At 43.6% G+C, this 22,450-nt stretch overlaps 1 protein-coding gene across 6 annotated transcripts in view; it reads left to right on the forward strand.

Annotated features, from left to right (window-relative positions):
• The first annotated feature begins 6,697 nt into the window (after positions 1–6,697).
• The window catches only part of TBC1D24 (TBC1 domain family member 24), a 31,591-nt gene continuing 15,838 nt past the window's right edge, over positions 6,698–22,450 (forward strand). For 3 of the 6 annotated variants that reach the window (XM_056503267.1, XM_056503273.1, XM_056503271.1), the window contains exons 1-3: positions 6,698–6,789; positions 17,549–17,785; positions 19,432–20,466. In XM_056503267.1, coding sequence (XP_056359242.1) covers positions 19,508–20,466 — 959 coding nt within the window. In that variant the 5' untranslated portion in view covers positions 6,698–6,789; positions 17,549–17,785; positions 19,432–19,507. The remainder of the gene's footprint in view (positions 6,790–17,548; positions 17,786–19,431; positions 20,467–22,450) is intronic. The other 3 variants (XM_056503269.1, XM_056503272.1, XM_056503268.1) reach the window with 2 other exon arrangements.

Here is a 22,450-nt window from a genome sequence, read left to right on the forward strand (position 1 = left end):
CAGAAGGCTTCTGCTTCTTGCAGAGACCTGCTTCTAACTCAGCAGCTGGCAAAACCTGAACCAAAAAAAGAGGACAAACTGCCACGTGATCCTTTCCCACAGAGTACAGAGAGTCTGCCTCACTGCAGGCCAAGCAAATGCTCCTTCTAACTGAGCAACTTCAGGGAAAGTGTGCTCCTGAACCTGGGAAATGGTTTGAATGATCTCTGCTCCCATCCTTTGAATCACAACAAGTGGACAGGGCAAACTCCAAGCCAAGCTCCAAATACCTCTGAAAGATGAACGGCAGTATTTTCCTGAGAGGAGCTCAACAGTCAACATTAACTTTTCAGTAATCAGCAAATAGCCCAGTGCAAAAAACTCTTTCCCATGCCAAATTTCCATACCACCCATCTCAAGACTGGGATATAAAGTCCCATTTCTCACAAATCTCTCTTCAATCACTGAAAAAGTCACTGCTGCCAGGACTTTCCCTTGCCCCTTAGATTGCTATTCAAATCTAGCCCACCTACATCAATGACAATTCATTTGCCCCGTTCTGTCCACAGCACATTTTCAGGTCAAATCCAGACATGGAGAGCAAAATGATCAGGTTGTTTCTTACAGTTAGAGCGTGAACCTGATTGCTGGAGGGCAGCTGCCCTGCTGCAATGCCTTTCACAGCTCCTGTCTTGATCTGCTGCACATGAGGCAGCAGCTGCAGAACCTCCCATGAGAAACAGGGACTTGAAGCCAGGGGAGGAAAGAGGAGGTGACACTTGTATGAAAAACACGAGGAGGGCAGGTTCTGAGATCTTGCCTGAGGGGTAAGATTGTACAGGACTAAAAGCAATAAAGATAGAGAATTCAATAAGTTTCCAAAGAGAGAAACTGTGTGTTTCCTAAGGATAGAAAAACCTTCTGGGTTTCTGGGTATCTGTTCTGGGCAGTGGTGTCTCAACCCACTCTGACATCAGCAGAGCAGGGCACTGAGCCCACTGCCCACAGCGCTGCTGTCAGAAGGCAGAGGAAGTCTTTGGACTGTGCTGTATTTTGCAAGGGTGGAACAACTGGCTTCCCCTCCACAGCCATTGCTCTCCCCACCACCCCACAGGACTCAAAGAGGGCCATAAATGTTTTCAGCATGGCACTTTACCAAGCATATGTCATAAATTACAGTCCCGTGCTGATAATAAGTCAGGTAATAGTGACACTTTTTTGTCCTGCCAACTGCAGAAAAGGTGGTAAAGGGGAGGGAGGAAGGTGGGGGGAGACGCCTATTAGCACCAAGCTGGATTTTACACGCGATGGAAAGTGTTTGTTCAGCTGGAAGTGAGAAGGGTCCTTAACCAAAGAGCACACACTAATGAAAACAGAGTGTGCCGAGGGGTGAGGGGCACCAGCACAGAGTAGCAATTCATGCTCTGGCACAGGTGCAAAGGCTGCAAGGACCAGGCCTGGGCCAGAGCACCACCGAGCCTGCTTTTGCTCCAGCTTCATTTCACACCTTCTGGAAACACTAATTGCAGGTTCTGTTTTGCATTAGAGGAGAACACAGGCAGGCCTGAGAGCACCCAGTGCCATGGATTTTGTTGTAAAGCCCTCCTGAGAGCTGAGCCTGCCCTGGCTGTTTGGCTGTGACAGATGGGATCCCTCTTCAGGCAGAGGCCATCTAGGCACCATACCCTCTTACCCCTCACCCAGGGAGGTTCAGCCTATTCTCAGGTCTCTAAAAAGCAAATCCATGGGATTGCAGCCTGGTTTTGAACTTACATGTCCAGCCACCTTTGTTGGGAATTCTGCAGATCTCTCACTGTTCCCACTCAATCACACTATGAGTTAAATGTACCAGAGACCCTGAAGACCCAGAGCCAGTAGCCCAGAGACATAATACCATGAGGGAACCCAATTCCCAAAAAATGTTTGTGCTTTGCCTGATGAAAGCCAATGAGCCTCCTGAGAAAAATGGTGGTGTGTTTGAATTGGTGCAGCAGACTGCAGGAGGAAGAAAGGAATCAAGCCAACATCAAAGACAGTGCAGGACACAAATTAAGCAACATTTGGTTATCTATCCATGTCTGTAGCATGTGACTGACCAACAGTCTCTGGAGCTTAAAGGATACACCTGCACTTGCAATAAACCAAACTCCTTCAGAATCACCTTGCCAGGTATGAGCCATTCCCTGAGATCCCACAAATCATCAGGCAGGAACCCCACGAGGGGAGGCAAACGGTCATGTACAAGATCCTTTTGAATGAACTCTCCTCCTCCACAGTCAGGAGCTGGTAAGAGGGCTCCAAAGATGTCCAGTAGCCAGAGGAATCTCTGTGGACCAGACCCTACCAGGTATGGAACACCACAGCAGGACCTGCAACCAAAGCTGGATCCTAACAAGCAACATCACACTCTGGAATACCTGGTGCGATATGCAGGTAATGTACCACATGCCACTACAGTCTCCTCACAGATGAGGGGGATTAAACTCATCCTAAAGGGAAACTGCTAATTCCCTTCTCACAAATCCCCTCTCCACACCAAGAGAATCACCCAGTACCAGAAGACAGCCTTTCAAATTCATGGTACAATGTGGCTGCTCACCCCTAAAGAGGCAGGAGTTGCCATAGCTGGGGCAAGGGAAGGAACAAAGAAACAGGAAAAGCTGGCTGCAACCCATCCAACCAAATGGAAAACACGATGCCCACAGAGTACTTCTTTCAGTCACAGAGAAATGCTTGGCTGCCCTCATGACCACATTCCTTTTGTGTCATTAAAACATCCACCAGCACTCTCCCAGTTTTAGGACAATCAGACTCACCCTCATTGTTAGGAGTAACACAAGGAGCTCATCTAGAGGAGCAGGACCACATCTGGCTGCTGCAAATGGAAGTGATCCATACCACTGAGCAAACCTCTCATTAAGATGCTGGCACGTGATAGGAAAAAGACTTCCTTAATTGTCCCCTAGTAATTCCCAGTTTTACCCACAGGAGGTCAGACTTTGCCGAGGCTTATCAGCTTTCCATGCAAGCAGCTCAGGGCAAATCCCATTGCTGTGCGACCAGTAAAGCCACTGTTTTACTAGCCCAGGTTAGGTTTTGGCCTAAGACCCTTCTGTGCTTCCTGGCATTCTCCAATCATCCTCCAGCTGCTCCTCTGCCCACCTTACCAGTGCAAATCTCCCCTCCAAGGCTGTTGGACACACAGGAGGATAGGTCTCATGTTATGGATCATTCCATCCACTTAGCCATTCCTCACTTGCTTTTCTTTTCTTGCTTGCATGTGGTTTCCCAGTCCCTCCACTGCTCCTGTCGAAAAGCCTCCATTACATCAAGTGCCTAGTCCATAACTCCAGCCTGGCTTCATAAGAAAATGTGAGATATACAACTGTACACACCAGAGAAATTTCTGTTCCTGTAGGTTCTGGAAAATGTATGTTCAGGGGAAATAGCATTCCCACACAAAGAGACAGTTCAGTATGAGCTCACTTCTTGTTCTTCAGAGAACAGAGAGGAGCCACCAGCAAGGTACAAACCCAAAGGTCACAGGCTTCATCCATAAAATATCTCTCAATAATGCACCACTGAGCATCAGGACAAAAGTTTGGAAAGAGTAGTTATTCCTACTTTCAGAGCACTGAGAACAACTGTCTGGCTAAACAGTATGTTCAGCTCAAATCATGGTTCACATTTCAGCAGAGAAACTCTGAGAGTTTGGTCCCTCTCCCTGTGCCTGCTCTTGCTTTTCTAAAGCCTGTCAACCCCCAGCTTTTTTTTCCTCATGTGAACACATTGTCTCTGCCGCAGTTTCCTGGGAGGGACATGAGAACAGCAGCACTGCTTTACCTCAGAGGGGCAACCATGAACCCAAGTATGCAAAATACATAGGTTTCACATATTACAGTGAAAGGATCTATAAATGCTGAAGACAGATGAAAGTTTTTCATCCTCCTACAAAATCTTAGCAAATGCTGCCCACAGTTATCTCTGTCCTCACACTTCTCCTTCTACTTTCATCCTCTTTTAAACCTGCTTTCCTTACTAGCTCAGCTTCATTTAGCACAAGGAACATAATGCTTTACATGTGTGGAAGTGTCCTCTAGGACCCTGCAGAATCAAACACAAGCGAATATAAAATAATGTATTATATTTCCAATTTGTATTTGGATAAACAAATGATTTCTCATCACAGCTTCTGTAAATGGCTCTTATGCTCTGCCACACGAGTTGATTGCTGTCCACAGTGGCATTAGCCAGTCACAAGGAAGCACATTACAAGGACTGTTTACTGTTTCCCCCAGTTTGGAGCAGTGGGACTGCCCTGCCTGGCCACCAGCAGAGGCAGGGGCACAGCACTGCCCAAGACTCCATTGGCTATTTGTCACAGCAGAGTGTCTGTGTCTGTCTGCAGGATTTAACAGGAGTCTGTAAGAAAGGTGAGGACAGGCTCTTCTGTAGGGCCTGTAATGATAGGAAAAGGGAGGATGGTTTTAAACTGAAAGAGGGGAGATTTACACCAGATATTAGGAAAGGGTTTATACAATGAGGGTGCTGAGGCCCTGGCACAGGCTGCTCAAAAAAGCTGTGGCCGGTCCATCCCTGGAAACATTCAGGATCAGGTTGGACGGGGCTTGAAGCAATCTGGTCTAATGGAAGGTGTCCCTGCCCACAGCACAGGGTGGAACTGGATGGGCTTTAAGGTCCCTTCCAACCCAAACCACTCTAGGATTTTATCTTTCCTCTAATCAATGCCCAGTAGCTTTAAGGTAAATACAAAACACCCTCTTAAGTCCCTGTTTAAAATGCAGCTGCAAGCGGCTCCAAGTCTTCTGTGTATTTTATGTTTCATTATCATGTTTTGTACTTTTCTTGTGGTCCTTTGTGGTTTCCTTTAGATTGTAAACCTTCAGGGTAAGGGATTTGTTATCTCTTTGGCAAGATCCAGCCGTCCCAAGCTGTGTACATGTACAACACCATATAAAAGATTAGTGCTTTATTGGCCACTGAAGCATTGCTAGTTAATAATCTTTAATGTGGCAGTTATTTATCCAGTTGTAAACAGAACACTGCTGCCAAGGCAAGTCAAATAAACTCTATGGAAATCTTTCATCTTTAAAATGAACCAATTTCTGTCCTGGCCATTGCAGGCTTTGCAAAAAAAAAAAAAAAAAAAAAACCAAAAAAACAGACACATTCTTACTAAGCACAAAAGTAGTCAGATTTTAAAGCTTTCCTAAAGCAACAATCTTTTCTAGTATTTGTGCTTAACTTTTCTCAGGCCTCAGGGGAGAAGCACAGCCCAAGTTCTCCTGGCACAGCACTGCTCTCTGTGGGATGATGACCAAGGAGCTAAGCAAGGGCTAAGGCTTAATACCTACAGTCTATGCTGTGTACCCTCTGTGTTATCTCTGTGGATGGAGAGCTGCAAGGCTGACATCAGGAAAGGCCCTGAAGGGGCAGGTCTTGTGGAGATGCAAAGATCCTCCTCTGGGTCTGATGAATGAAGCAAATGAGAACAAAGTCGTATGACCAGGATTTCGAAGGACACCAAAACAAAACAAAGCAAAGCAAAGCAAAACAAAACAAAACACCAAACAAACAAACAACTTTTCCTGATAAGGAGTCATTTGGATATTAAAATGCACGACCCTGCATATGCTAATCACCTTAAGTACATTTGTCCCACATATATTACTGTATTACACTGCTCTCTGCTCAGATTATGCTATGTGTGAAGGAGCAGGGGGATAAGATTGGACTGTATATAAGGAGGGTAAAAATTTCACCTAGTTAGGAGGAAGACCCAAAAGGACCTCAGAGACAGTTGATGGGCTACTACTCACCTTCCTCCCAAGCATTCATTGTAAGGTTTTACATAAGATGATGATTATTATTATTACCTGGGCTAACACTATACTATTGTAACTGTTAGAACTTTATCACAGCTTGTGCATCCATCTAGGGCAATTCCAAATCTGTATTTAATAGAATCCCAGAATCTCAGAATGGTTTGGGTTGAAAGGGATTTTAGAGCTCTTTCAGTTCCACCCCCTGCCATGGGCAGGTACAGCTTCCACTGTCTCAGGTTACTCCAAGCCCTGGCCAACCTGGCCTTGGACACTTCCACACATGGGCCAGCCACAGCTTCTCTGGGCAACCTGTGCCAGGCCCTCACCATCTTCTTTACTCACAATCCTGCGAGTAAAGAATTTCTTCTGAAAATCTGATCAAAACATACTACCTTACAATTATTCCCCCTTTCCATTCACCCTTGCATTTCTGCTGCTTCAGTAAAACACACTATTCATGACTCTGTGATGGTGAAAGTTCTTATTGAACATCACCAGACTAAGAGCTGAAATGCACTATTTGAGAATCTGTGCTCATGGAAGTTCCTATTGAACACAACCACTTATAGTGCCAAAATGGTTATAATCAGAGATTAAGCCCAGCTACCATGACCATCTCTGATCTCTAACGACCTCACAGTCCCTCTCACCCTCCTCAGCCTTCATCACGCCTCACACTCGGTCACCTTTGACCCCCTTCACAGTCCTTCACTGTCATCCGTCGCAGTCTCCTGTTCCTCCAAAGCTCCCATCAGCCCCGACAGCCCTCACCACCCCTCCATCAGCTCTCACCGCCCCCCGCCGCCCCTCAGAGCCCGCGGCCGCTCGCACAGCCCGGCTCAGCCCCAGGCCCCGGGCCGCTCCACGCGTGCCCGCCCGTCCTCCGCTGCTGCGCCCTCTGCGCAGGCGCGGGGCTGCTTGCGCCCCCGGTCCCGCCGGACGCGGCCCGGAGTGGCGGAGAGCGGTGAGGTGGTGGAGGGCGAGCGCGGCTGCGGGAGCCGACCGGGGGGGATGGAGTTCGGTGTCTGGCGGTAGCACCGCGGCGGCATCCTCCGGCGAGCGGCCGGGAGAGACCCGGAGGGGGCTGGCTCCCAGACCGGCCTTCATCGGGCCCCCGTGGCATGGCCGCGGGTCTCTGGCCGTGATCGTGCGACACCGGGCAGCAGCTGCGGGGAGGCTGTGTCTGCCCGTGGGCTGTCTGCCCAGCCGCTGCGTCTGCCCGTGGGCTTCAGGAGCCGGGGCGGAACCTCCGGGGGTGTCGGTGGCCGGAGAGCGGCCGCGGAGGCTCTGGGCTGGGGGTTGGTTCGGTGTTGGTTCGGCTTGTGCGAGCCTCAGGTGCCGTCAGTGCCTCAGAGGCTCCTCTGACCGCTGCTGACGCCCGCCCCAACACGCAGTTTCCACCTATCCTGCCAGCCCACCCCTGCAGCGGGGCAGTGGATCCTCTCAGGGAGAGTTCTCTAAACCCAGCACTGGTGTTCTGCAGCCTCTGCCTTCCGTGGTTTTGAAATTTCTGTAACGAAAGTAGCATTTTATTGTGAGCTTGTTTTCATGTTAGTCTTTCTGGCCCATCCTTCAGTGTAAATTGCTGCTGGAATATTTGGGCTGGCACACTGTTAGCTACCAAACACCAAATTTAGAGTGCTGGCTAGAACCTGCCAAAATGCTCCCCGGCCTCTCTGGGCCTGTGAACAAGCGAGCAATAGCGGGGTGGATGCATTATCTCAGTTGCTGTGTGCTTGTGATGAGAGTAAAGTGGGACCTTCTCCTTTGAACTGTATTATTTCAGTCCTTGTGTTTTTTATATCCAATTCCTACAAGAAGCTGAAGCATCTGAAAGCTTCTCTGGCTTAGAGGGAATCCCAGTAGGATTTCAGAACCTCCTAGAGTACCCAGAGCACAGAAAAAACATGGATCATACCTAGGGCACTGTTGCTGGAATTTCCTTCTTCCTGTAATCACTAGCTGTTAGACTGTTGCAAAAGACTTCTCCAACATAGTTACTCAGGAGCAGCAATGATAACTAGAGTCCAAGGGTTCCAGCAGCATTTTTTGGTAACAGTAGTTCCTTCCAGTCAATATATGATACTTATATCCTATGTAATTTTCAAAACAGCTGTGGATAGTATTGTGCAATAATTAGCTGTTGGGAATCCTTGTACTGAATGTCTTTTCTGTCATTAATATTTGAAAGTTTGCAGGTATTCCTGTGGCCAGAAATTTTACTCGAAGGAAAACAGCTTTCTCCCTGGTTTTTGTTTTTTGGGTTTTTTTTGTTTATTTGTTTGGGGTTTTTTGCTGTTAATGATTAAGTGCTGCTAAGTAAATGTTTCTAGCAGGTTGTTTGTGGATTCTGTCACATATTTAAGTACCTCTGCTCTTCCCAGCTCACTCACTTTGTTGGGACCTTTGTTTTCTCCTCTTGGTTGTATTTGCTTATTTGTTCTGTTAATCTGAAATCTTTAAGGACCTCCATATTCTGATCCTCCTGTTATTTGGACGTAAAGAAAAATGGGAAAAGAAACTATTCCTGTACTAAAATAACTGTCTGTATATTTAAGGCAAGCAAAGCAAACCAGTCGACACTGCACGAGTCCCTCACCATCTCCAATACCAAGGTTATCGCAATCTGATAACGCATCGTTTAGGCATTATTGTTGTCTTGTATTGCATGCATTCTCTGGCATTTTTTTAGGTCATAAGTGCCATTGCTTTAGTGCTGAAGCCTCATACAGTCAGTGACAAGCATTGGTAACATACCATAAGTTAGGTCCTTGCTGTTCTTCTGGCTCTGTAGAGTTCTCTGCCCTCCCTGTTAGGTTGGAGAGCGGCTGGAACTGCTGCTGTTGGATTGTGTGGCTGCCTGCTCAGGCACAGGTAAGGGTGTGCTACCACTGAAAATTCACAAACCATGGATAAACTGTGGATGGTGGGAAAGAAAAAATAGCTCCTTATATTCTGTCTGTACAGCCTCGAATTGGAACTAAAGAACTACAGTTCAAATTCATCTGGGGATGCCTTTATTTTCAAGTTTATTTGCAATAGTCTAACACAATTGCATGGGGTGTATCGATGGATGCAGTGGGTTTTGTTGCAGAAATGGTGTTCTTGAGCTATTTCCTTCTTTGGTACTTGACCAGACAGTCACCTGATACAAAAATAGATCTTATTGCACTATAATTAATGACTGAGTGGCTTGGAGTCTTTATGTGTTGGTGGGAATATGTGCTAGTGAGGTCCAGTTCTGGAATGTTTTAAAATCTCTGACCTTAATATATAGAAGTGCTCATGTCTGTGGTATTCACACTCTTGGGCTTTAACATAACCCATTTGTTCTCCTCCTGCTTAAACTTCTGCAGTTAGAGAACAATTGCCCGAACTTTCAGACTTGTTGCAAAAGACCATGAGCCATTGATTCCCACTGTCTGGGGAGACTTGGGAGAAATCTAGAAGACTGCAAATGTCTGTGTTCAGGAGTGTGTTGAATATGTGCTTGATGTTTGGGGTGTAGGCAGCTACATCAGCACAGAACCACAGACTGCTTTGAGTAGGAAGTGCCCTTAAGGGTCATCTCATTCCAGCCCCTGCCATGGGCAGGGACACCTCCCACTATGCCAGGTTGCTCCAAGCCCCATCCAGCCTGGCCTTGGACACTTCCAGAGATCCAGGGGCAGCCATAACTTCTCTGAGCACCCTGTGCCAGGGCCTCCCCACCCTCATAGGAAAAAATTTCTTCCCAATATGTAAGCTAAACTTAGTCTCTGTCAGTGTAAAACCCTTTCTCCCTCTCCTGATTGTGTTGTCAAATAAATGTAACTTTGGTGTAGCTGCCAAAATCCAACATTCATTTTTTTGTTATGTTTTTATAGGGAAAACAACTTAAAGGAGAAATAACTTGTACACAAGTAAAAGTGTAGTGACCATGTTTCAGAAAACTTGTGCTGTGTTATTGCCGAATCTGCTATGCTGGATATCAACCTTTTGAAAAGAAAAATAATGTTTAGATTACTTTTTTTCCTACCTAATAGGGCAAAGGCCTCATACCAATTCTCAGCAAATCAGCTGTTCTAACCCCATAGTCCACTGCATATCATCAGAGTATGGTTGGGTTTGTTTCAGAGCTGGGGATCCAAGAACTGCAGAGCTGGAATTCCAGAATCACGTACCTGTGCAGCAAGTACCTGTTAGTCACCTGAAGAGAGACGATTTCCAGAGATTGCCTATTTAATGCAGACTTTGTATGTCCTGTATAGAATAGAGGGAGCTAGAAGTATTTGTGACACAGCTGCCACAAGTACTAATCCTGCTTGTGATTTTAGAGACTGAAATTATTTGTTTATGCTGCAAGCACTTTAATAATGTGGTTAATTAGCTGTTCTTTTCTTCAGTGAGGTGATTTGTCACCTTGTTTTCTGTAGCACAATTTCAGGTATGAAGCTTGGAAGCTATGCATGCAGATACCTTCTTTTTTTAATTAAGGTATGGAGATCACTGATGTATATCATTGTTGTTCATTGCACTGTTTAAAAAACAGTGTAATAATTTTTTTTAAAAGTCTACTATTTACATATTCTTTTTCCCCTTCATAAACAGGTCCAACAGAAGGGAGTAAGTTATAAGATGTATACAATGATGAGTTCTAAGGTAAGGGTTAATAAAAGCACTTTAGTCTGAGTGGTGCAGGAGTTTTGGAGTTCTTTTTGTTTAATATTTTTGTTTTGTAGTATCTTCATTCTATAAAGAAAATGTTTGTTTTCTAATCTGGGCCTGTGTGGAGACAGGATTCCTGCTTCTGGTTTACATTTCAATATGCCTGTATCCTCCAGGTGAGAGTCTTGGAATCCAGCCAGTGCAGTGCCACTGGAGAGACGAGTAGGTGTGTCAAGTGTGTTCAGTCACTTCAAATTTGCTCAAAACAGGCACATGGGTACAGAGCACCATCAACAGCAAAGTTTCCTGTAAATTCTGTGCCCTGGACCCTGAACTCTATGACAGGGCCAGTCTCCCAAAGTTCTCTCCCCAATAAGACTAGCAGATTAGCAATATACACTAGTAGTAAGATTATTAACTTAGCGACCAATCTCTTGTTATAAATGCCCTTTGATTTTGAATTTACAAGCAAAATAGCAGGACTAGTTTGGGGTTCCACACTCATAGTTTTTCATTATGAGGTGCTGTTTCTGTACTTCTGCTGTGGCACAGGAGTGTTTGTTGCTACTCTTTTAATAGAGCACAAGTTTAGAAAAATGACACAAGTAAGTACCAAAATAAAGCAATGTGTTGTTCCAGTTCCCCAAAGTGGAGCTGTTGGCTGAGCTTAGGTTCTCCTTTGCTTGTAGATTGTAGGGCAATCTACACTTCATTTCAGGAAAGGGTTATCTATTACAGGACATACCAGATTTTTGAAGGTTTTGTCCTGAGCAACATCAGAAGAAAGGACAAAATCCTTAGGGTTTTGCAGAGCTGGAAGAAAATAAAATTCTGAGTAAAATGACAGTCCAACTTTCATTTTTATATGCTCATCTTACTATAAATTGACTTTTGCTTTGCAAGAGAAAACTGCTGTTTCCTTATACATGGTGTAGACGTTAATGAAGTAGTCTGAAATATTAAAATCTCCCTACCCTGTTTTTAGCTGCTGGCTGAAATTTTGGAAGCACAGATCTCTCCTGGAATAAACAAGTTGTAGGGATAACTGCTGTCAGGAATAAAGTGTACATCTCCCTTTGCTTACAAGAGAAGGAGTGTATGCAGTGATTACTATAGGCTCAGCAAAGATTAAAGTTTTGTGTACTCCATTACACCAGGGTACTGCTGCATCCACCCATTTCCCGATTTAGGTACCTCCAGCTGCTTGTTAAGGCTTTGTATGTTCATGTATTGCACTGAGGGGGTCTTAAATCACTATAAACATGTGTTATCATTTAATTTTACAGAAGAATTAAACTGGCCTAAGTATCCACACTGATAGTTGAATTATTTTGACTAAATTGTCTTTTTGTTTTATTTTAAATATGATGTGGGGATTTGGGACATTGGCTGGTTTCCTTAACAGACTTTAAATGGCACCATTCATGTTTTGAACCTTTTGCAAGAGAGAATGTTCAGCAGTCATTTGTGTGGGTATATTTTTGATAAATAGGAATATTATGGGGAAAGTTATTCTAAGCATTAGTTTTTTAAAAATTTAATATGCATTTATTATATTGTATATATACACAATATTGCCATGAGCTGGGAAAGGCTTTTTGGCAAATGTCTCTTCTAGAGAGGCCCTTTCCTGGTATCTTGGATTGTGTCTTCTTCTTGTAAAAATCTACCTGCATTTCCATTCGTGCTGTCAGCTGTTGTTCTGAGCCTGAAGAAACCCTAAATGTAAAAGAAATAACATGTGGCTGCATATACCTGTAAAGTAAGTCCTGCACTTTATGGCTTAGATAAGAGAAAAATTAATAAATCAGTTTGACAGAAACCAATGCAGACACTGTGTCTAAGAGGAGAACAGATATTTAAATATGTTTTTCTGCCAGTAAATGTAGTGGAAGAGGGTCTCAAGGTGATAGATGTCAAACTGACAGTATCCAGTGCAACAGAGAGAGAAAAGGGATTGGATTATTATGTATGGTTTTGATACTATGTCTAGTTTTTCACTGACAGTCAACACTTTGGTTCTACATAGTTGACTGTACTTCCAAACAGAGGAAGATATAAACTGAAGTGTTATGGGAAAGTTAAAATAATAAGACCAAAGATTGTATGTTCAGTCAAAGTTTGCTGTTGAAGGGAGAAATGTTTGTAGTTATTTCTGATTTTGCAACAAAGAGAAGATGAATAATTAGCACAACATGAAGGCTTTTTCAGCCTTATGGTTTGGAAGGATCAGGAGGAAAACTCAATGTAGTCAGAAAATTGTATTGAGTTTTTGCTGTGCTTTGGCAGGTATCTTTTTTTTTTTTTTTTTTTTTTTTTTTTAATGGATCATTTTTAATGCACCATGTAAGATAGTTTTGCAGGTTAAGTGAAGTTTTCTTTTGGTCTGGAGGGGAAAATGTAGAAATTAACCTCTCTTAAATTTTACTATTTGTTCCTTGAGTGTTTTTATGATATAGGCCTAAGGGCTTTGATAATATTTACCTCCAGTATCTTCTTACAATGCTCTGCTCTTTAGCCTTTTTTAACCTTTGTGGAGCCGTTCACCACTTCTTTCCTCTTACATTTTTTTCAACAGAAATATGTTGTGTTTTACGCCAGACTTTTATCTTGTTTGATTCTGTGTGTATACCTTGTGCCTTTTTGGTATCTTACTGCTCATAGCATCCACAGGGACTAGACATCAGAAGTGCTTGTGTCATCCCAACCCAGAGATGGGAAGAAGGGGGTGCTTTGTACTGAGGTGCTTGCAGTTATGAGATTAATTTAAATTAGATATTAGGAAGAAATTCTTTACTTAGAGGGTGCGGAGGCCCTGACATAGCGTGCCCAGAGAGGCTGTGTCTGCCCCATCCCTGGAAGTGTTCAACTCCCAGTTGGACTGGGCTTGGAACAACCTGGGATAGTGCAAGGTGTCCTTGCCCATGGTGGGGGGCTGGCGTGAGATGATCTTTAAGGTCTCTTCTAACCCAAACAGTTCCATAATTCTATGGCATACACATTCTCCTCATTATAAGCTATTATCACTTACCTGCTCAGCAGTGAAGAACTTTAGACTGTAATAAAAGTGCACAACAAATTACAGATAATTTAAAGACTGTTTAAGAAGGTGATTGTATATTCCTAAGAAAGAAAACATGGGATTCTAGGACAAACTCTCTGTTACTGTGCTTCTTATGCAGTGGTGATATCCCAAGAGAAATAGTCTAAATGCCTAAAAGTATTTGCCCTGTAGGTGCTTTGATATCAGGTCTTTATCAGTTACTCAGGAAACTGAGAGGTTTTTAGACTTTGTCCTAAAAGCATATAAAAACTCAAGTAGGAAGCATCTAATAATCTGCTATCACACTCTTGCTAAACTTATAATAGAACATTGTCAGGAATTTTACCGTGGTGCCCAGTTTGTGTGTACAGAGCGCCCAGGGCACATCGCAGAGATCGAACTGCATTTAACCACATGAAAGCAATCCATCGAGCTGTGTGTACTCTGGTGGAAGGGATCATCACTGCACAATGCAGCCACATGCTCCCAACCACTCAGCATGAGATGAACTGGTCACTTTTTACTGCTAAATGGAGTGTTTAATTCAAGCTCTAAAACACATCTGGCCCAGGGAGGGGTGACAAAGGACATCACCGGAGGCTGTACAAGTGACAAACTGTGCTTCTAATCAGGAGGTGTTTGGGAGTGGCAGGGGGGGAACAGTGGTGTCCAGTCTTGTTCCCAGATCCATGTAGCAGAGATGTCAAGGTGTGCTGCTCTAAGTCCGGGCTTGGGAAAGCTGCAGGATGCACTGAAATACTGGGGGAGGAGAGGGAAGCTGCCTGCCAGTTGTCTTTTGTTCTGCTGTTACTGCTACCTTACTGTGTTGCTTTTTGCTTCTGTCAGACTTCTCTTTAGGAAGCAAACATCTCAGAGGTGATTGAGTATTCCTCAAGGATGGAATTCATCTCCTCAGATTTTTGGGGTTAATTTGCTTTAACTGGGAAAAGGACTACTAGCAAGCAGTCTTGAGAAAGCAGTTCTCATTATCTCTTCATGTGCCTTCTGCATGGATTAGTTTAACAAAGTTATGAAAAAGAGTAAATTTGAGTCTTTTCCATGCCTACAACACTGGTCAGAAATACAAATACCAAATTATATGCTGCAGATCTGGAGGATTACATTACTCTTGCTTTGCAGGGCAGCAAAAGGGAGTATTTGCTTTCTCTTAAACCCTTATAAAACGCCTGCCAAAATATTGATTGTCCATATCTAACTGTATCTGTATATAGCAAAGAGCTGAACCCAAGGTGGTATAACTGCCCATGCACAAGATAAAAAATGTAATTCTTGTAGTTCCTGTTATAGAGCAGTTGCACTGGATTTAAATGAAGTGTCTTAATAATCTTTTAAACTGTAGGCAGGCTTTCAGAACACAAAGTTGCAAGAATACCTATATGGAATAGGGAACCAGGATCTCCTGATTAATTATAGCTTGGGTTTTTTAGGACACTCTCTTATGTTTATTTAAGACAATATCAAATAATGTAATCTCAGGCTTTAACCAAAGTTGAAATTTATTTTTAAGAAGTTTAGACTGTGACTATTTCACTACTGTAGAGTATTTCGTGTCCTCTCCATTTGAAAGAAATAATTGCCCTCTGAGTTAGTTATAGTTCAGATATTTCAGTTTGCTAGTTCCTGCATTTTGGAAAGAAAAAACAAACAAACCCCTTATTATTCTAAATAATAAAATTATTGAAGTTGCCCTCAGCCATGTTATCTTCAGTAAAATTGCAACCTCATATTCTCCATACTGAAAGTAAGTAATAGTTCAAATCTTTTTTTCTGATGTGTTTTTAGATACTGTCATAGAATTTTTCTTCATAGGTAGTATGAGAATTTGCCTGTCACGCTTGCCTTCACTGCTACGTATTTTATACAGATTCAGACAGCTTTTTGCAGTCTTGTGAAAGCAGTCCAAAAGACAATGGGAAGAGATAAGGGAATGAAATGGAAAATGTGGCTAGAATAGCAAGCTAAATATTTCCTGAAAATTCAGTCACTGACTTAAAATCATGCATGTTACTATGGCGTTTGCTTGGGTTTGAATTGTAATGATTGCTTGCCTGCTTCAGAGTTTAAACTTAACCTTGAAAAAGCTTTTGCCAGTGCTGCGCCCATTCTTGGCAGATCCTCAGTATGTATTTTTCTAATTCTTCTTCTCACATGTGTACTTGTTTTTTGGGTTTTTTTATATTGCACTTACATGAAGAGCTCAGTTAAAAACTACTAAATCTAACAATTGCTAACAACTATTAAATCTAACAGTATAAAATCGTGGGGGAGGTATTAAGAAGAAAGCTCTTCCTCCAGGTTCTGTTACTCTATGTAAATTCCTGCTTTTTTAAAAAGTCAGTCTGATTAGAAAGGAGAATGGTGGCTTACCCTTAGTACAGAATTTTAAAGCTTTGTGGCTGCCCAGAGAAGATGTGGCTGCCCCGTTCCTGCAAGTGTCCAAGGCCAGGTTGGACAGGGCTTGGAGCACCCTGGGATAATGGATGGTGTCCTTGCCCATGGCAGGGATTGGACTGGGATGGGCTTTAAGTCCCTTTCAACCCAGAACATTCTGTAATTCTATGGTTGTTATGAATAATGCAATTTTTTTAATTTTTTTTTTGCTAGTTGTCAAAATGTCATTATCATTCTATGCTAACACATATTAGACTGCATTTCAATTCTGTGCCGTTCAGGTGCTCATCCATCCTGTTGTCCCCATCTCCAGTTAGAGGATATTTACCTTAACATGATGCTGACTTCTCTAAAACAGGAGGGAAAGAGGTTTGGTGCAATAAGGGTCTGTAAATGAGTCTTTCTCTGCCTGCCTATGGCCATATGTATATATAAACATTTCATTCTGAAATGTTGTTTCTCTTCTGCCTGTCTTATCCCTCCTTTATATGGAGGGGTAAACAAGGTAGTTTAGGTGAGAACTGCATTCTCACACAGCCATCCTCTAGTTTTACTCCCTAACTGCAACTCCAGCCTCCCTCCAAATACAAGTCTGTACTGCGTGTTTGCTTCCTTGTGTTGGGAGGGATGGGCAGAAGACAGCCCTGGCTCACTGGCTCTTGACTGCTGAGGGCGAGACATCTTCTGTCTCCTCTTCCCAGCAGCCCAAAGTTAAACACTACTCCTTATACAATTACTAGAAGAGAGAGAACTTGCCTCACAGGAGAGGGGGAGGACAATTCAGAAAGAGTTGAGGAGGAGTTGAAGGGTGGCTGAAATTTTCCTGAGATTTCTTGGGCTCTTCTCCTTTGGGATGTAAATCCTCCCTGTTTGAGACCTGCTGACCTGCAGTAGCTGCTGGCAAGGTATCAGCGACTATGCACCATTACACTGAAGCACAAAAATTCTGTTGGTTTTACAAGCACAGTTAAGAGCTGGTTATGCTCTGGCAGCCCTGATGATGCCCAATTGTTTTGCTGTCAGTTTTTATTGCAGCATCTAGACCTGTGAAAAGCATAAGCAGCCAGACCTACTTGCAGACCCCACAGTTTTATCCCAGCCAAAATATATATAAAACTGTGAGCTCAAATTAAAACTTCTGGCAGTCTGACTACCATCCTCTAGCCACAGATTTCAGTGAGCTTCAAGAGCACATGTTCATCAAATTCATTAGTTTCTGGAACAGGCAGTATTTGCTAGAGTGAAAAATGTCTATTTGATGCAGCCTCTAAGCATGCCTGTGTATCTTAGAAAATAAGACAGGAGAAGAAAGTTTGCAGGGGGAAAAAAAAAGCCAAGATGATTCTGGGTGTCTTAGAAGTTGTCTTATATGATGAGCATTTTACTTAACCCTCTCTAATATAAATCTAAGCAGCTCCCAAGGGATAATGGCAGAAGGTGGAAGTGTGCTAGAGACTCCAGCAAGCACAGGGCAGTGATAGTTCCTGTGCTGAAGTGTCCTGGAGCAGAATGGTTCATCTCCCTGTGCTTTCACCACAGCAAAGTAGGATTAAATTTCTCTTCTACAAAAGGACTTTAGTCTAGGCTTTGAATTAAAAATGAGTGTTTCTGTGACTCCCAGGTGGAGAATTACAGAAAAATGTTCACTTCCCTGGAGCTGACGTTGGCCCTGCAATGGACTGGTGTCCTGCTGTTACTGCATCTCCAGGAAACACATGCTGAGCTCACACTGAGACCCCACAGCTGAACCCTGTAAGACATCTCACTTTCAGAACTGCAGTCAGGACAATGTGTTGCCTCCTTTAATTACAGTCTGAGAATTAATTTCAGATGTGGAAGAATGCAACAAAAAGAAATGGTGAGCATTTCTGTGTCACTCTTACACTGTAAGAAAGATGATCCAAAAACAGTCTTCTTTTTATAAAATGTCCTTAATTAAATATGGTAGAGAGGAGCCATCCAAAAGCCTTCCCTGAGAGGCTCCTGCATGCTGCTGCCTAAATTTTAAAAGAGGAATTTGGGACTTTCAGCGTGTGATTCCAAAATACCAGATTAGCATTTACTCAGAATCTGAAACTCTCTGGACTGGCTGCTATGGCTGCTTGAGGCAAAATGTTTAATTTATTTTCCTAAGGTGCAGCTAAGAGGTTGAGATCTCATCTTGATGGTATATCTACCTTTGCAGAGTGTGCAACATTCACAGCCATGTTCACATCTTCAGTTGGACACTGAGGGCAGATGGGCAGAGATTCCAGCCCTAGGCAGTGCGATAGTGGAGTTTATTGTGCATCCCCTTCTGGCTTTGCTCTGACTGATTAAAGCCTGACTGATTCAAGCCAGTTTGGATATGGCCTTTAGTGGTCACAGCCACACTCTCTGCTGGGACACAGGTGTGCTCTGAACCTGAGCCAGCTGGTAGATCAGATAAACCTGGCACAAGGCACTAGGGGCCAGAACCTGATGTTTTAGCTCCTCATGCTGTCACAAAGGTGTCTGTGGCATCTCCAGTGGGAGAGCTGTTGTATGCCTGTGTGACAGAGCATGGCCAGCATCCAGAGGAGCACTTAGAAAATATAAATGCTTTAATGAAGGCATTTGAAGCTGACTTGACCCTATGCTGCAGTCAGGAAGCAGGATTCTTGTCCTGCACTAGTCTCTCTTCTGGTACTAGCAATGATCTGGCTGACTGTACAGCTGCACACAGTCACTGAGTATGGAAAAAATCGCTAAGATTGAGTCCAGCCTTTGACCAATCACCACCTTGTCAACTAGACCAGAGCACTAAGTGTTATATCCAGTCATTTCTTGAACACTTCCAGGGATACTTCTTGAACACTGTTCAGTGACTCCACCACCTCCCTGGGCAGCCTGTTCCAATGTCTGACCACCCTTTCCATGAACAGATCTTACTCAATGGAATAGAAGAATTGTACCAGATTAACAAGCTAATCTCAGTGACTATGTGGTCACACAAGTGCTAGTACCAGCAGAAAGAAATTACTCAGAGGGCATGGCTGTGGTTAGTAGGAGCACAGTATCTCTTCTCGCTGGCCACACAGTCTCAGAACAGCATACTCTACTTGTGAGACTGCATCCTTCTAGTATGCAGAGAATATATACTTCCCCAGAGAATTGGAAAAAGGGATCGTAAATTGAACAAACTTTGCAATGTGTTTTTTTGCAGTGGGTCTTCTGTTCTCTTAAGTGGGATGTTAATGTAAAGGTCCATGCCTCAGCTTGGACTTTCAGTTAGGGAAATTAATTTCCTGGGGACATGTCCTCAGGAGCAGCCTCTTGACTAGCCTTTGATCAATTACTGCAGTCGGATTTACTAGCAGAACGGAAGAAAAGTTTGGCTTAAAAAAAAAGGGGCATCTTTAACTTCCTTTGCTTTAGAAAACTGTTTTGCCATTGCAGAAACAAGTATGTACATATGTGTGTTCATAAAGAAAATAAGATATTATCTGTTGCTTAAATATCTGGTTTTTTACTTTTGTTTTGCAGAAAAATACAAGAGTCTATCAATAAGTATCTAAGGTCTCTGTTCTTATAATTTATGTGATTTGCTTCTCTTGGAGCCATGGATGAATACAGCTGCTTTGTGGACTGGGACAAAATGGATGTGAGTGCCCAGAGCCAGGATACAAAAGAGCTCACCTGCACAGATTTCCATGAGCTCAAGCAGCTGGCCCGGCAGGGCTACTGGGCCAAAAACCACTCTCTGAGAGCCAAAGTGTACCACAAACTCATCAGCAATATCCCATGCCGCACAGTGACTCCGGATGCAAACGTGTACCGGGACATTGTGGTGAAGATCGTTGGAAAACGCAGCAGCAGCTCCCTTCCACTGCCAGAGTTCGTGGACAACAGCCTGATCCCCACGTACTGCCTGAACGCAGAGGGCGTCGGGGCCGTCAGGAAGATCATCCTGTGCATCGCCAATCAGTTCCCAGACATCTCCTTCTGCCCAGCGCTGCCCTCGGTGATCGCGCTGCTCCTGCACTACAGCAAGGACGAGGCCGAGTGCTTCGAGCACGTCTGTCGCATCCTGGCTTGCAACGACCCGTCCAAGCGGCTCATCGACCAGACCTTCCTGGCCTTTGAGTCCTCCTGCATGACCTTCGGGGACCTGGTGAACAAGTACTGCCAGGCGGCCCACAAGCTGATGGTGGCAGTGTCCGAGGACGTGCTGGAGGTGTACTCAGACTGGCAGCGGTGGCTTTTTGGAGAGCTGCCCATGGTGTACATTGCGCGGGTCTTCGACGTCTTCCTGGTGGAAGGGTACAAAGTTCTCTATCGTGTTGCACTGGCTCTTCTGAAATTCTTTCACAAAGTCAGAGCTGGGCAGCCCATGGAGTCTGACAGCATCCAGCAGGACATTCGAACCTTCGTGAGGGACATTGCCAAGTCGGTGTCCCCAGAGAGGCTCCTGGAGAAAGCCTTTGCTATCCGCCTTTTCTCTCGGAAGGAGATCCAGCTCCTGCAGATGGCCAACGAGAAGGCTTTGCAGCAGAAGGGTATCACAGTCAAACAGAAGAGGTAAGGCTCAGAACAGGGAACCTGAGCAGCCCTGGGTGACTGGTGGGGAAGCTCCTCTGGTGCATGCTGGTGTCCTGCTGATGCATTTTCTCTGCAGAAAAACTCAGCAGCTCCAAAATCAAGCATTGCTGGGATTGTAAGGGGAAGTGTAACTGAAGTGTTACAAGAGGAACAGAAGTTTCCTGTAGCTTGCCCAGTTATGAATTTATACAAGTATATATTAATTGCAAGTGTTGTATCTCAAAAGTGTGTTTCATAAGCAGTTTTTAAACTAAAAGTCATTTTAGCAAAGTTGGAAAAAACACTGATAAATTACTTGGAAGAAATACCCAAAGAAATGTGAAAATTGATTCTTAAATTTGTTTGTATAGAATGTCAATTTGTTACTGCCCAGTACTGTGAATTCAGCAGTTTCTTTAGTATAAGACACTGTCACAGCTGGGAATGTTTTGCCTGACTGAGGAGCTGTTTTAACAGAGCAAGAAAGAAATAAGAGTTATTTACAGGTTACTTTTAAAATAAGTTTGACTGCAAACCTCCTCGATGTCAAGAGTATGGTACTCACAGGTAGGAGTTGACCTGTTTTGTGCCAGGTTCATGCACTATTAGAAAAAATAATTTTGAAAGAACCATGGAGGAGTGACTATACAGATCCAAGAAACTGTTGCATAATCACAAGCTCTTCTCAGAAATAAGGGGAGGAAGAACCAACTCTGAAACCAGTAAATGAAATCCTGCTCTGGTGTGACAGTAAAAGTCATACTAATAAAAAGCTCAACTGAAAGGCCTCTCGATGGATATAGAAAAGGCAGCAGTGTATTAATCTGAACAAAATTAGTATCTTGCCAAATGCAAATGTGTGTGCATGTTCTGTTTTTCCAGAGGCCTCTGACAACAGAAAACTTCTCCCAACCATTTTTGAGCTCTCAAGTTTAAGTGCTGGACAGTTTTATGAACTGCCCTGCCCTCTAAAGAGAGGTCACTTCTAAAAGTCCCCTGGGTCAGTGAGTGTGACATCTTGAACTTGATATTCTAGTCACAGAGTCTCATTTTCTCAAAATCTCCACTGATGTAGTGGAATCTTGCAGCCAACTGCATTGCTGAGTTAGTTACAACCGTTGCAAACAGATACCATTCTGTAGCATGGCAACACATACTCAGTACATTTCAGCCTAAGATAGCTGAACCTCCTTCATGAGTCCACATACATGTAAAGCTCCCCCTGGTCTCTTCCAAGGGTTAATTTCTTATATTCACAGCTTGGTTTACAATTAGCTTCATTATTTTGCTGTCATACTCAAATATTTCAAGGCCTTTAACCACTGGATCGTCACACTGTAGCCAGTTCAGACCATTGTATTTGAGACTTGTAACAAAACATTGACTCCTCCATTGTGTCCTCCTGTTAGGAAGTTTAGGAAAGTTGTAATATCCTTGAGTATATTGTTTAAAACAGAATTAGAGTTTTCAATAAAAATAAAAGTTAAAAACTAATTTAAATAAACTCAGGAAAAAGAAAACATACATCAACCAACCACAGACACTCCAAAAGCTTCTGCTGTGTTGAATGTTGCAGAGAAATTCTCACTCACAACAGTGACGTTTTCAAGGAAAAATACAGTAATATACCCAAATAAAGCCAGTAGTTACTGGTGAGGCAGAGTTGCTACTGAAAAATATTCATCCTCTCTTGGCTACCTTTGTAAACCCACTGAAATTTCTCAATGTCCCCAGGTACAATGCTGCCAGGAGCTTGGTTTGGCTCAGTTTGGGTCCCAGTGTGGGCAGATGGAAGTCCAGGAGAAGTGAGCTGTTCTCCAGGGCTCCATGGGTGATAGTGAGTTCTCTTCTCCAGTTGTGTTTGGCCTGCGCAAGGAGAAGATGATTTATTTTCCCATCTCATAACAAAAAAAGGGGGAAATAGAAATATAAATTTGTCTGATTGTTTTTTTTAGTGCTTGGTGACTCAAATCAAACCTTGCTT

The sequence above is a fragment of the Oenanthe melanoleuca genome, chromosome 14, assembly GCF_029582105.1.
Source record: "Oenanthe melanoleuca isolate GR-GAL-2019-014 chromosome 14, OMel1.0, whole genome shotgun sequence".
NCBI classification, from domain to species: domain Eukaryota; kingdom Metazoa; phylum Chordata; class Aves; order Passeriformes; family Muscicapidae; genus Oenanthe; species Oenanthe melanoleuca.